Source organism: Seriola dumerili, unplaced genomic scaffold (assembly GCF_002260705.1).
Source record: "Seriola dumerili isolate Sdu_G_001 unplaced genomic scaffold, Sdu_1.0 BDQW01004171.1, whole genome shotgun sequence".
NCBI lineage: Eukaryota > Metazoa > Chordata > Actinopteri > Carangiformes > Carangidae > Seriola > Seriola dumerili.
The window spans coordinates 659,652-671,791 of NW_019178426.1; the positions used below are offsets into that span (position 1 = coordinate 659,652).

The following is a 12,140-nucleotide window of genomic DNA, read 5'->3' on the forward strand; positions in this document are numbered from 1 at the left end:
AGTCTCTGTGTTTTTTTCTGTTGCTTTGACCCAAGGTGTAGGTGTTTTTGAGTATCCGAGGCAAAGGGATGATTTTACAAAGACTGAATCATGTACTCTATATTGGGATTTTTAAATTTAAAAGTAGATCATGATATTGTTACATAGAGAGCTACGAAAATAGTATTCAAATTTAAATAACAAAACCTACTAACACACATTTGCATTTCTATTTTGCTGTTCCACTACTGATTACTCTATTATTCTATTACTGTCAGAATTTAGAAATAGATGTAAAAATTCAGACTGACATATATGGGACCTACAATTGCCTTAGGTTTCTGTAAAGAAATTTTACTCACAGAATTATAACAAATACTACAAAAGAATAAATAGCATTCAGAACAATGACCCTGACATGCCATATGCAGTTCACTTTACAGTGGCATGACGTACTGCTGACTTTGCCTCAGAGCCTCTGGATGCATTTTCTGCTGGTGTGTGTGTTCTTGCACGCACAGCCTCAAACCTCCAGAATTATATTATTGAAGCTTTCGCCTCTCAAATCGTGTGAAACATGAGTCTGCAGTTGAGTCGAATGCGCATTGTTCCTTGTTGATGATTGGATTTTTGGTCTGTGCTAACACAGAGCCTCTTACTTCCTCTTCTACCTCTTTTTAAAACAAAATCGGCAACAATGGAGGCTTCCATATCTTGATGGCCAAAGGAACAAGGAAGTCAAAACAAAAATGAATAAATACAACACAACACAGGTTCTGTATATGAATGCAGATGTTGAGAATGTAGATAAAGAGATCTCCTGGTTTTTTCCACACCTCGGGTGGCTGGGCTGCATGTTAACCATAGATTTGTGCACAGGGTCAGAGTGCAGCGAAGTGCAGCAATATGTGTAGATCATTGGTTGCTGACAGTGCACACAGTGGCAGAGGGAATGAACCCCCTGATAGGCGCAGAGAGCAAGCTAACACCTTAGCCTGGCAAAACTACCTCTTTGCAATTGTCACACTAGGCATGAAGGCCCAAATTGCAGGACAGCTGGTTTCTTAAATGCACAGTAGAGTTAGATTTCCATCGCCTAGCCAGATGAAAACAGAAATGCAATTGATGTGAGTAAAAAAAAAATGATTGGAACATCATCATTTATTTTTTACTAATGTAATGCATTACCATACTGAGAAACTATTTCACAGTTGGTGTACACGGCCCCATTACCCGGTTAAATTGGTTAATGTTAAGACTACGTGATATGCATTGGAATACGGAGCGCGTACACTTAACTGACTGCATTCATGAAATACAGACTATGTAGACTCATCTACTTACAGGCTCTACCATGATGTCGCAGCAATGGTGTTGTATACTAGTTACGGACTGTGGCTTTACTCTTGACAGCCCTAATTTAAATGCATCCCTCCTGGCTTTTGGTGGATGAAAGAGGGGTATGTCATCCACCTCCCTCCTTAACTCCAGTGCTGCATGTACTGTATTTTGGCTACTCATAGAACATGGCCCAGGGCTAAATGTGACTGGAATCAGTGAGTTGTGTACCCAACACAGTGCAAACCTTTGGGAGTGAGACAGCACACCAAGCCCAGGAAATGCATCAATAGATTCTGATGTGGAAAATCCCAAGGGGTAAAGTGGAATTATATTACTACTGCACATTAAACCAGCCAGCTACGGATGCTTCTGCTACTGGGCCAATAAAGAGAATGTCTCTTTTAAACTAAGAAGGACTATGTGCTCATGAGATTGTGGGAGAGACATATAGAATAAAAAGAGAGACCACAGTACTGGCTCTTTGAGCAACCAAATTTAGTTTACAAAATAATGTCATATGGTCTAGAAATCATATCTAATATAACCTTTTACTAGCATTGGTCAGGTTGTCTGTATTTGGTCACAGTAAGTTGACCAGATCCGTTTCTGCAAATGTTTGCCATGGTGATCAAGATGATGTCAGTTCATTGTTGTTCTGCTGATATTCAGTTCAAAATCGGAAATTGCACTTTAATACTTTATAATAGTTTGTTGTACTGGAAGACCTAGTCTAAGTGCGCCTTCACTCAGTCTATTGCTTTATTTTTATCTGACCACCGACTCGGTTAAAATTCAACAGCATGTGCACTGTGGAGCAAATGAAGTCATTCCATTTTTTTTGCCCCCTTCTGCGTGTTTCCTAACTCTCTCTCTACATTATATCACTTTCTCTGTGTCCCTCGCTTTCTCTTTGGAAATCCACCTCTTAAGTTGGAGTGCAGTTTTACCCACCATGGAAGAGTTGTAATGCTGTTCAGGGTGGCTCAGGCATGCCTTCATTCTGCCTGTATATATTATTCATTTTAATACAGCTGAGCCATAAAAATGGTATATAGGCAGAGGCGCAAATATGACACAATCTCCTCCATCCAGCCTGTCTGAGGAGGTGAAATGGAATGTGCTGCACTTGTGCCTTCATAATACTATGCTTAGCAGAAGTCGATATTCAAACTGAGGGAAAATATAGTTAGTTATTGCATAAGTGCTAACCACTAACGTAACCTTTCTGTTGGCCTCACTTCTTCCCCACTCTCTTGCTCTCTTTCCCTCTCTCCGTGGCTATCCCTCAATCTCTCCTCCATCCCTCAATCATTAGGGATCATCATGACAGCAGTGGCGGATTTGGACCGTGAAACACAGGATCGTTATGAGCTGGTCGTCAAGGCAACAGACATGGCAGGACAAATGGGCGGTCTCTCCGGCTCCACCACGGTGACCATAGTGATCACAGATGTTAATGACAACCCACCGCGCTTCCCACAGAGTGAGTGTTTCCCACACATTCTCTTTCTTTACACAGAGAAAGAAATGGTGAGACACAAAAGGAGAGGGAGGAAAAAGCAGAGAGAAAAGTGCAAAAGTGAGAATTGATAGAGAGACGAAAAATATCGACACTGTATAGTTTGCAACCTGCGGGCTGCTGACACCAGCAAGCAATGGCAGCGTCAGTGGCCATACTTAATGGCCTGCATGTAGTCCAAAAGAAATCACCGAACTTAAATTTATGGGCCAATCAAACCCGCAGCTAATAACAACGTAGTCCATCAAATGTGGAGAATTGATGCGTTCCACTGCACATTTGATCATTCTTTTTAAGCAAGGCTCAAGAAATGATTGAGTCAATATGGTTCATTGTTCCATCATTGTAATTTTATGGATTTATGATGGTGAGTTGGTTTGTGGGTTTTTTAGTGCAGACATGCTCGACAGATAGAGTTGAAACATGCTATAACTAAAAATACAGTCTGTCTCACCTCACCACACAAACGCACTTAAGTCAGATGAATTATAGCCTTCTTTAAAGCAAACAGCTGAAGAGTCTTATTTTTTGACATACTACACGAACAGAAGAGCATATAGCACAATAAATAGTGAGTTTACTTCAGGTTTCCCTCCTTTTTAAAGTGAACACCTAATATGAGATTCTTCTCAATTACAGACACATTATCCTGCTAAATGCTAGTCCTAACTAAATAATTATTGGTTTTTTGAATAAAATAATGCTTTTCCTTCTTGCTTTCATTTCAACTATTTATTTTGTCCACTTTTTTGGAGTTAAACCCTAACACTATTACTTTTGTTACAGCTGGAGGAACAACATCTGACAGTCTGGTTGATTGTATTTGATATGTCTCCACACACCTTTTCTTATTTCTGTATAAATCCTTTTTTCATCTCAGTAAGTCATATTTACCCAGTCAGAGGGATAAACCCTGCAGGATTATAGTATCTCCACTGTGTGCTATGGGGAATAGATAGAATTTGGAAGGCAGACTCATAAATAAGATGCAAAGGAAGACGACACACTGTATAAGTAAGGACTTTGATTTTTTTTTTTTTTTTTATAATGTCCCCCTGGGGAACAATAAAGTTTATCTTTTTACTTTTATCTTTTTATTGTGTGCATAATGAACTCTGGCAGGCCTCATGCATTTCCTCCAGTCTTTTTCTGTCATTTTAAATGTAACTTCAAATTTAGGATTTACAATATCTGTCATCACAAGTAAATGTTATCCCATACTTGTTTATGCAAACTATTTGGCATTATTATATTAAATCTGGGGAAGGCAAAAATCTAGAAAAAAAAAAAAAAGTCCTGTCATACATACACACAACACACGCAACACACACAACACAGCCAAACCACAGCCATGAGCCTTTGGCCATTCAACGTAGCCAGTCATCACCTGCTTCCATGGTAAATCTACCTGCACAACCAGCCACTACCAGCCAACACATTTAGACATTATAGGACAATGAATTTATCAGACTGTTGCCTGTCCGGGAGAAGATATTGACACATATCCATCTGAGGGGATGTGCACTCACATCTGGATTTGTAGAACAGCCAATAGGAACTCTCTCTCTCTTAAAAGACCTGTCATTGGTCAGAGTCTTCCGCCACAGGCCAGATTTTCTCAGACCAGTTGAATTACAATATGTTGAAAGGTGATCATGGAATTTTTGTGCATTGATGCCAGAACATTTACTGCCTACCCCAGCTTTGATACATTGACAATCCATTAAAAATATATTAAAATTATTTCAACTTAATTTAATATTTTAGATAAATTAATCAAATTGACTTAACAAGGATATATTATAATGCAAATTCAATGTGTCAGTTGGTAAAAGATACGGCTAGTGCCTACAATAAGTATTATTATAGCACAAGATGACAAAACATTGTGACGTCCTCCTCAGATGTGGGAAATATAATAATGTGAGTATTTTTACACTGTTTTTATGTTACGATCACACTGACAGTAACTGCCTGAGGTCTACATGTTGCTGTTCTTTCATTATAATACCATCCCAACATCATTTTTCCATTTCCCATCTCTTCCTCTCTTTATTTCTTTATCTTTCTTACGATCTCATTCCCTTCCTGATCCCACTTTTCTGTTTCTTGTCCCTATCCATCTCTTATACCAATATCCTCACTTCCCATGCTCCTTTTTTCCACCTACAGCCATCCATCTATCTTTCCCCTTCCTTCCTCCACTGGTGTTTTTCTCTCTTCGTCTCCCTGTAACCTTTGTCTCTCATCTTTCTTCTGTTGAGGTGCTTTCTACACCTCCACCTACACTGTTGTTTGTCATTTCATCCCTCTGTTGCTTTACTAAACCTGACTCTCCTTGTTTTATCTGTCCATATACGTTTTCCACCTCCGGCCACCTTCTCCATATACCAGAGATGTATCAGTTTTCCGTGTCAGAGGGGGCGGCTATGGGGACACCAGTTGGACGTGTCATTGCCACGGATGCAGACATGGGAGAGAACACAGACATGAGCTATCTGATCAAAGAGGGAGGGGAGCTCTTCAAGGTCAATACTGATGTGGAGACACAGGAGGCTATTGTCTCCATCAAGAAGGTACACTTAATCTACAGGAATTCTGTGCTGGTGTTATTGTTGTCCGTTAAACCAATGTTGATTTTTACCGGTAAAGAAGTGAAGTCAATAACCACTTTTCATAGCAAAACACAGTGTGTGGTGATTCAGTCTTCGTTTTCCACAGCAACGTGTTAAATGAACCAGCTAAGTGTTTTTTTTTCTATGTGTGCAATAAATATGCAAACACAATTTTGTAAACGCCCTTATAACGAGGATCAAGCAATGGCTGCTTTGTGCTGGAAAATGGTCACCAAAAATTAGAGTCCTTTGCCAGCCATTAGCCATATTTCCTTTAAGAATTTTTTGTGTATTTTTTATTTTTTGTACTTACTTTTTACTACATCTTTAAAGAGCATTTCAAGCCTTGTCGCACACACACTGATTGGGATTTTGTTAGAAAATCAACAAGTGACTGGGCCTTAGTTGATTAGTATAAGTTATACCGTCTGCTCCTTGCAGCTACTTTTAGATTTTCTTCTTAGTAGGCTGAACAACTTGTCTCAGACAGAGAAACCCAAGGTCCATAGAAGAGGGAGAGAAAGAGAGATGATTGGTCTTTGATGACTGATGATCATTGGTTGCCCGCTGGGGTTTGACAGGTGCTGTCACTATTGTGTCTCTTCAACAGTTGAACTGTTTTCAGTTTTTTTTCCACCTTGCAATCTGTGACAAAAAAAGGTGGACAAAAAAAAAACTAAATCCTAGCAGTCACATCTTTTCATTGAGAAACACAGATGTCAGAAGTGTTTCTCCTAAGTGGCACGTCACTGTTGTGAATGGGGCCTAATGGCAAAATGACCCATGTGACATTCAGCCAGCAGCAATGTTTTGGTTCAATGCACTGCCAACAATGTGGCACTCTTAACCATTCTGCTGGTGCTACTGGCATCACAATAACGTGAAAGAAACCATCAGCTTGTGCGTACACGGAAACATGCACATCAATGCGCTGGCTCACTGCATGCACTGATGGCTGGAATCTATATTGCAGCAGTTTATACTCATTCATTAGTATTATTGTAATATAGCTTCTGGCCATCAGTATCACTACTGGGCATGATGCCACTTTAAATGCTGGATGGCCTGAAACTGTTCATTTAGAATCTTTTTGGTCTTCCAGCCTCTGGACTTTGAGAGCAAGCGCACACACAACGTTGTGGTGGAGGCTGTAAATAAGCACGTGGACCCTCGCTTCGTGGACCTGGGCTCCTTTCGAGACCAGACCATTGTCCGGGTCAGCGTGTCGGACATAGATGAGCCACCCATCTTTCAACCAGCAGAGGGCGCTGTCATGGAAGTGCAGGAGGATGCCAAAGTAGGAGCGCTGGTTGGCATCGTTACTGCTAGAGATCCAGATGTGAAGAATAAACCTGTCAGGTAAGGGAGCACTGAATAAAAAAAAAAATAAAAAAATGCTTCATACCATAAAAATGGTAGAATGTATATGAGACTCAGGTCTCTGGTGGTTTTGATTGTCCCAAACCCTGGTTGGTGTATATTCTCCATACTGATAACAATGGACCATATGTTAACACGATTATGATTCACATTGGTATTCAAACCACCACTACTTAAAATGTAATGGATTGAGTGGACTGGAGCTTTAAAGAAGAGAATTGTTTCTGACTCAACAGTACTGAGTTTGTATTTATGTTTGTGTGATGTGATTCGGAAATGATATTAAATAAAAACCTCTGGGCTGTGTTAAAAATGTGGCATAGATGAAAAATAGATGAAACTACAGAGGTGGGATTAAAACAGTACTTAGATACTGTAGGTATACAGCCGCTTTTTGCAACAGCCTGATAAAGTATATCAACCAAAACACTGGCAATAACACAGATAGCCTTACTGCCTAATATGAATAACAACATCACAAAGCAAAGTTTTGAATGACAATGAGTGCCTCAGTTTTTTTTTTATGTGGCTTGGACAGGACACTGTAGCACTGCAGCATGGGGAGCCAGCACAATAGCCTGCCGTCATGCACTCACTGCATCTACTGTATATTACTTTAAAACTCTAGACAGATTTTTATCGGAACAAAATTTGCACTATGAAAAACGCAACTTTCAAAACTATATCTCACTAACTGCAAGTAAATACATAGGTAGCTGATAGGCTTGAGAGCAAAATCTTTTCTTTTAGCAATTCCTCTTGAAGATGGAGTGAAAGCCAGAGCAAACAGTGAACATTAAGACTTGTACAATAGATGAAGCTGTACAGCCTCTCTCTTTTTTTTTTTTTTTTTAAGATCACAGTGTGTGATAAAAACAGTATCATCTGGTAATCTTCTATACTAAGGTCTGTGCTTTATATGTCCTCAGAAGAGCAATTGCGGTGCAAGAAGGGAATATAGATAAGGGCTAAGACAGTCTCCCTGACAGAGTATACTCCGACACATGCAGGGGCCTGTGCAAATTACCTCTATTAAAAATGCATGAGCTCAGAGTTCCAGGTGTAATAAAGTACAACACAATGGCAGCGCTGTCGTTCACCAGTGTCTTGGCAGCCCGCAGCTGCAAGCGTGTGTGTGTGTGTGTGTGTGTGTGTGTGTGTGTGTGTGTGTGTGTGTGTGTGTGTGTGTGTGTGTGTGTGTGTGTGTGTGTGAGATGCGTGAGCATATATGAATATGTTTGCATGCATGTGTTTGAGAAACTGAATGGGTGAAAGGGAGGGTAAGAGGTTGGCCAGTAGCCACCCACAAGATATCGAGCTCATGGCTTCTGACATTACACAACACACCCTCTTTAAACTCAACATAAGCATGCACCCAGAGTGATTAGCTTTTAGCGCTTTAGTGTAGATCTGATCACCAAAGATAACCTTTTTTTGAAAGGTTATCCTCATATAACAACTAAAACAAACAACATATAACAACTAAAACAAACAAAGGCTGAAATATGATTCAACAAGGTGAATCAAACAAGTGAGATAGCTTACATGTAGCTGCACCTCAAAAGATGCTCTTGAATACAGAACAAGCGATTATTGCCACACAGTAAAAACTGCTTTGCTTACATGATGTCGATGTGGAAGAGTAGCCAAGTTTGTATTTTTGCCACAAATGGATAATGTTTGAAAGAAGGGGGTTTTTGATTTTGACCGTGGGAGACTTTGTGTTCATGAGCAAAAGGATTGGTAAGAGACTAAAAACATGGTAATGATGCCCCCCCACTCCCATCCCACAAAGGCTGTCATACTGGAAACTGAAGGTTCATTTTCATTTTTATTTTTTATTTAACATGCTCCACGATTAAGATGAAGTCTGATGTTAATTTCTAAGAAAAAAAGAAACTAGAAAACTAGAAATTGTGCAGCACCATTTGAGCTTTGGTAAAGAAGAGACAAATCTAATTTTAATGGTTATACTGGAGACATCAGAGGTAGGTGTACAAATCAAGTCACTGCCCTAAATGGGATGCACATACACATACATGGAGGTTTGTCTTAGTTTGATTTTCATGTGAACAGGCAAAATCAAATTTTACACAGGTTATCCTGAGGGCATTTTATTTAAATCTAGTCACACAATGACTCATAAACAGTTGAAGAAATGGTTAATAATGAGAATCTGTTTTATTTATTGACATTCAGTAACAAATGCATGCAAAAAAACAGACAAATGCACCACCCACACTATTACATAAAGAATGCATGATCAGAATCCTATTTTATCCACATGCTTTTCTCTATACCACATCAATTTAGCATTATGGTTCTCTTGACATTATATTTTATATCTACAACATGTGACCATCATTCTCATGAGACCTGAGAGAATGCTTGCTGGCATGTTTGTCAGAGAAGCTGAGAGAGCCGATAATGCCCGTGGTGCTTTTTTATGGTCTATGTGGGTATGAGTAAGCCAGCCAGCTGTGAGTGTGTGATGAGGGAGAGGAGCTAAGAACAAAGAAACCTTTCAGCAGATTTTTGTTGACTCACCATTCTTTTGAGAGCACCAAGTACCCCAAAGAAGGAAAGATGCATTTGTGGTTTTTCTAGAGTGCACAATGAAAATTTAATGTTTGTTTTCTTACTCTGAAAAGGCAAAGAAAAAGTCAGTATATAGCTGCTTTCAGTCAAGGGACACGGTGCTATTAGAGTCGCAGGACCTGTGACAAGTCTCCAGTAAATGCCTTGAAAATATAATTACTTAAACCGTGGTCCCCTCTGTATAAGCTGTTATTCTTTGCTGTAGCCTGAAGTTAACTCTCCACGTCCTTGTTAAGCTCATAAAAAAAAAAAAAACTACAAATACCCTACATTACTTAAAAATTGAAATTCCTGTTTAACCACAGACTCTCTTGCCTACCTCTCACTCACTGTCTCTTTTTCTCGACATCTGCAATACATCTTACTTTTCCACATCTGTTGTTACAGGTTCTCCATCGATCGGACCACAGACCAGGAGATGATCTTCCATATTGATCCAAATTCGGGAGCAATCACACTGGGCAAGATATTGGACCGAGAGACCGCAGGCTGGCACAATATCACTGTGAAGGCTGTAGAAGCAGGTACATTGTTGTCACACTACATCATCATACTGCTGGGAAGAATGTGATATTATTTATCATCTAGTGACTTTTTCACCTTGCTGAAATTTCTGAAAGTTACTGAAAACAATCTATACATTCAATTTCAACAAGCATGGGTAATTAACCTTGGTGTGTACAATCTGATTCAAAACAAAAGTGTTGTTTTGATTTTTTCACTTTACGCAAGGCTTGTGGTTCTTACCATGTCAAAGCAAAGCCTTGCAGAAACATGCTTTCATGAGAACACCAATATAGTAGTTAATAATTTTTTACAATTACAGCCATCTACTCCTGTTTTTTATATCACAGAAGAAAATTGCTGAGAAGGAAACCACTTGCAATTTACAGGCTCCGTTTTTAAAACAAGAAAGTTACAGTAAAATTGCTCTAATGATTGGCATGCTTTGTCTGCATCCAGTGCCTGCCAGTGATGGAGACTCTACAAGTTGAATTAGCTGTCGAACATTTGCCGACTCCCACCAGGGGTGATAAGGGGTGACAGACAACCTCAAACTGCTGCGATCATTAGCTACTAAAGCTTTTGGCACATTTTCGGTGACAGAGTGTTGTGGTTTTTAGCTTTGAGAAAGACGGAAAATAGGAAAGTAATGTACAGTGGTAGAAATTAATCTAGGATTTTGTTAAGATACAGGAAGTGTCATGGGATGAAGGTTGTTTAATAACTCATAAAAATGTCAACATTAGTAACTCTAAGTAGGTTAAATGTACAATATTTTGTATTGTGATGAACTGAAATTGATGCCTCTTTGACTTGTGGATGGAAAAAAAAGATTTTTATGCATCTGTCATAACTGAAAATATTGCCCTTTTTTTACTCAAAGGTAACAAGCATTACTAATATGAGCAGTTTTACAGAATCAGACTTTTGTTCAGCCTAGATTTGTTTGTGGTTCTCGCATCACACTGAACCGGTTTTCATTTGTTCTGCCAGCCCATCAAGAACATCATAGTCCTGAGCGATAGCCGTCAAGGCCCTGTCATTTTTCTGATATCAGGGAGAAAATACAGTCCTAATTTTGTCACTTTTCTTAGAGCTCACAAAACACTGAAAGTAAAGGAAGAGCTAACATTTTTGCATCTCATTGGTTCCTGTTGTCTTAGCAAAGAACATGAAGAATGTAATAACTTGGAGAAACTGGGAAGTTATTATGATACCATTACAAGTAAGCTTGAAAAAGGAGGAGGCTCTGGTGGTCCCCACTTTTTCAATCTTATACAGATGAAGTGATTTTGTGATTGCAGTGAAAGCAGAGGAGATTGCATTCTGCATCTAACTGGTATCCACCATCGCGCACAAAAGGGAAGAAGAACACAATGCATTTAAACTAAGCTGATTTTTAGAATGTCTTCATATTTGTTCCTCTCTCATATAGCCCCCAGTCTGAGGGGCTATACTGTGTATTACTGTGATAATCAATACAGCCTAAACTGAATAGTAAGCAGTTACATCCAACACAAACATTAAGACAAAATTAGACTTTTTTTTTTCAAGCTGTAATTCCCAGGGCAATTTGGGCGCTTTTGTGCTCAGCCTCTTTGTGCTTGGCATTATGTCATAGGCACATTTTAATGTTAATTGAACATTTAAAGCAGTCCTACCCCCTTCCAATATCAGTCATAAACACATGCCTGGACTTGATAGATAAAGCCTCTCACATTGCCTTCCAATGAAACATCCGCACAGACAGAGTCAGTGGTCAACACCATCAGAATCCACATCCAGAATGTTTCTTCTTTATCACCTGTTAGCTCACAGAGTCCAGAGAGCTGTAGACAAACAGACAGGAGGCAGACGAAGAAATAAAGGCCACAAGAGAGCTGGGAACAGGGGTGGGGTCGGGGGTGGGGGGTGGGGGGGGTTTGGTTGGGGGTGGGAGGCGTAACTTGTGAAGAGGCTTAGCTGGAGTATTTTAAGACAGGACTTCATTTTCTCCATAATGATTTTGTTCCTCTTTTTTGTCGGGTGCCTGTGCTCATTAAGGCTGAAGAGCCACAAGGTCAACTTGTCTGAGGACATTGTTAAAACTAGAATTTGGTGGCACAGCCCTTAATTATTCCCCAAGTCCATTACTGACCTTTGAACTATTGTATTGCCACTGCATCAGTACTGGACAAATGACAAAAGCTTTCTGACAATGCTTC

At 39.6% G+C, this 12,140-nt stretch overlaps 1 protein-coding gene across 1 annotated transcript in view; it reads left to right on the forward strand.

Moving 5' to 3' along the window:
- Positions 1–12,140, forward strand: part of cdh22 (cadherin 22) — a 69,662-nt gene that overhangs the window by 24,951 nt on the left and 32,571 nt on the right. The window contains exons 4-7 of the mRNA XM_022769587.1: positions 2,636–2,803; positions 5,234–5,415; positions 6,557–6,813; positions 9,820–9,956. Coding sequence (XP_022625308.1) covers positions 2,636–2,803; positions 5,234–5,415; positions 6,557–6,813; positions 9,820–9,956 — 744 coding nt within the window. The remainder of the gene's footprint in view (positions 1–2,635; positions 2,804–5,233; positions 5,416–6,556; positions 6,814–9,819; positions 9,957–12,140) is intronic.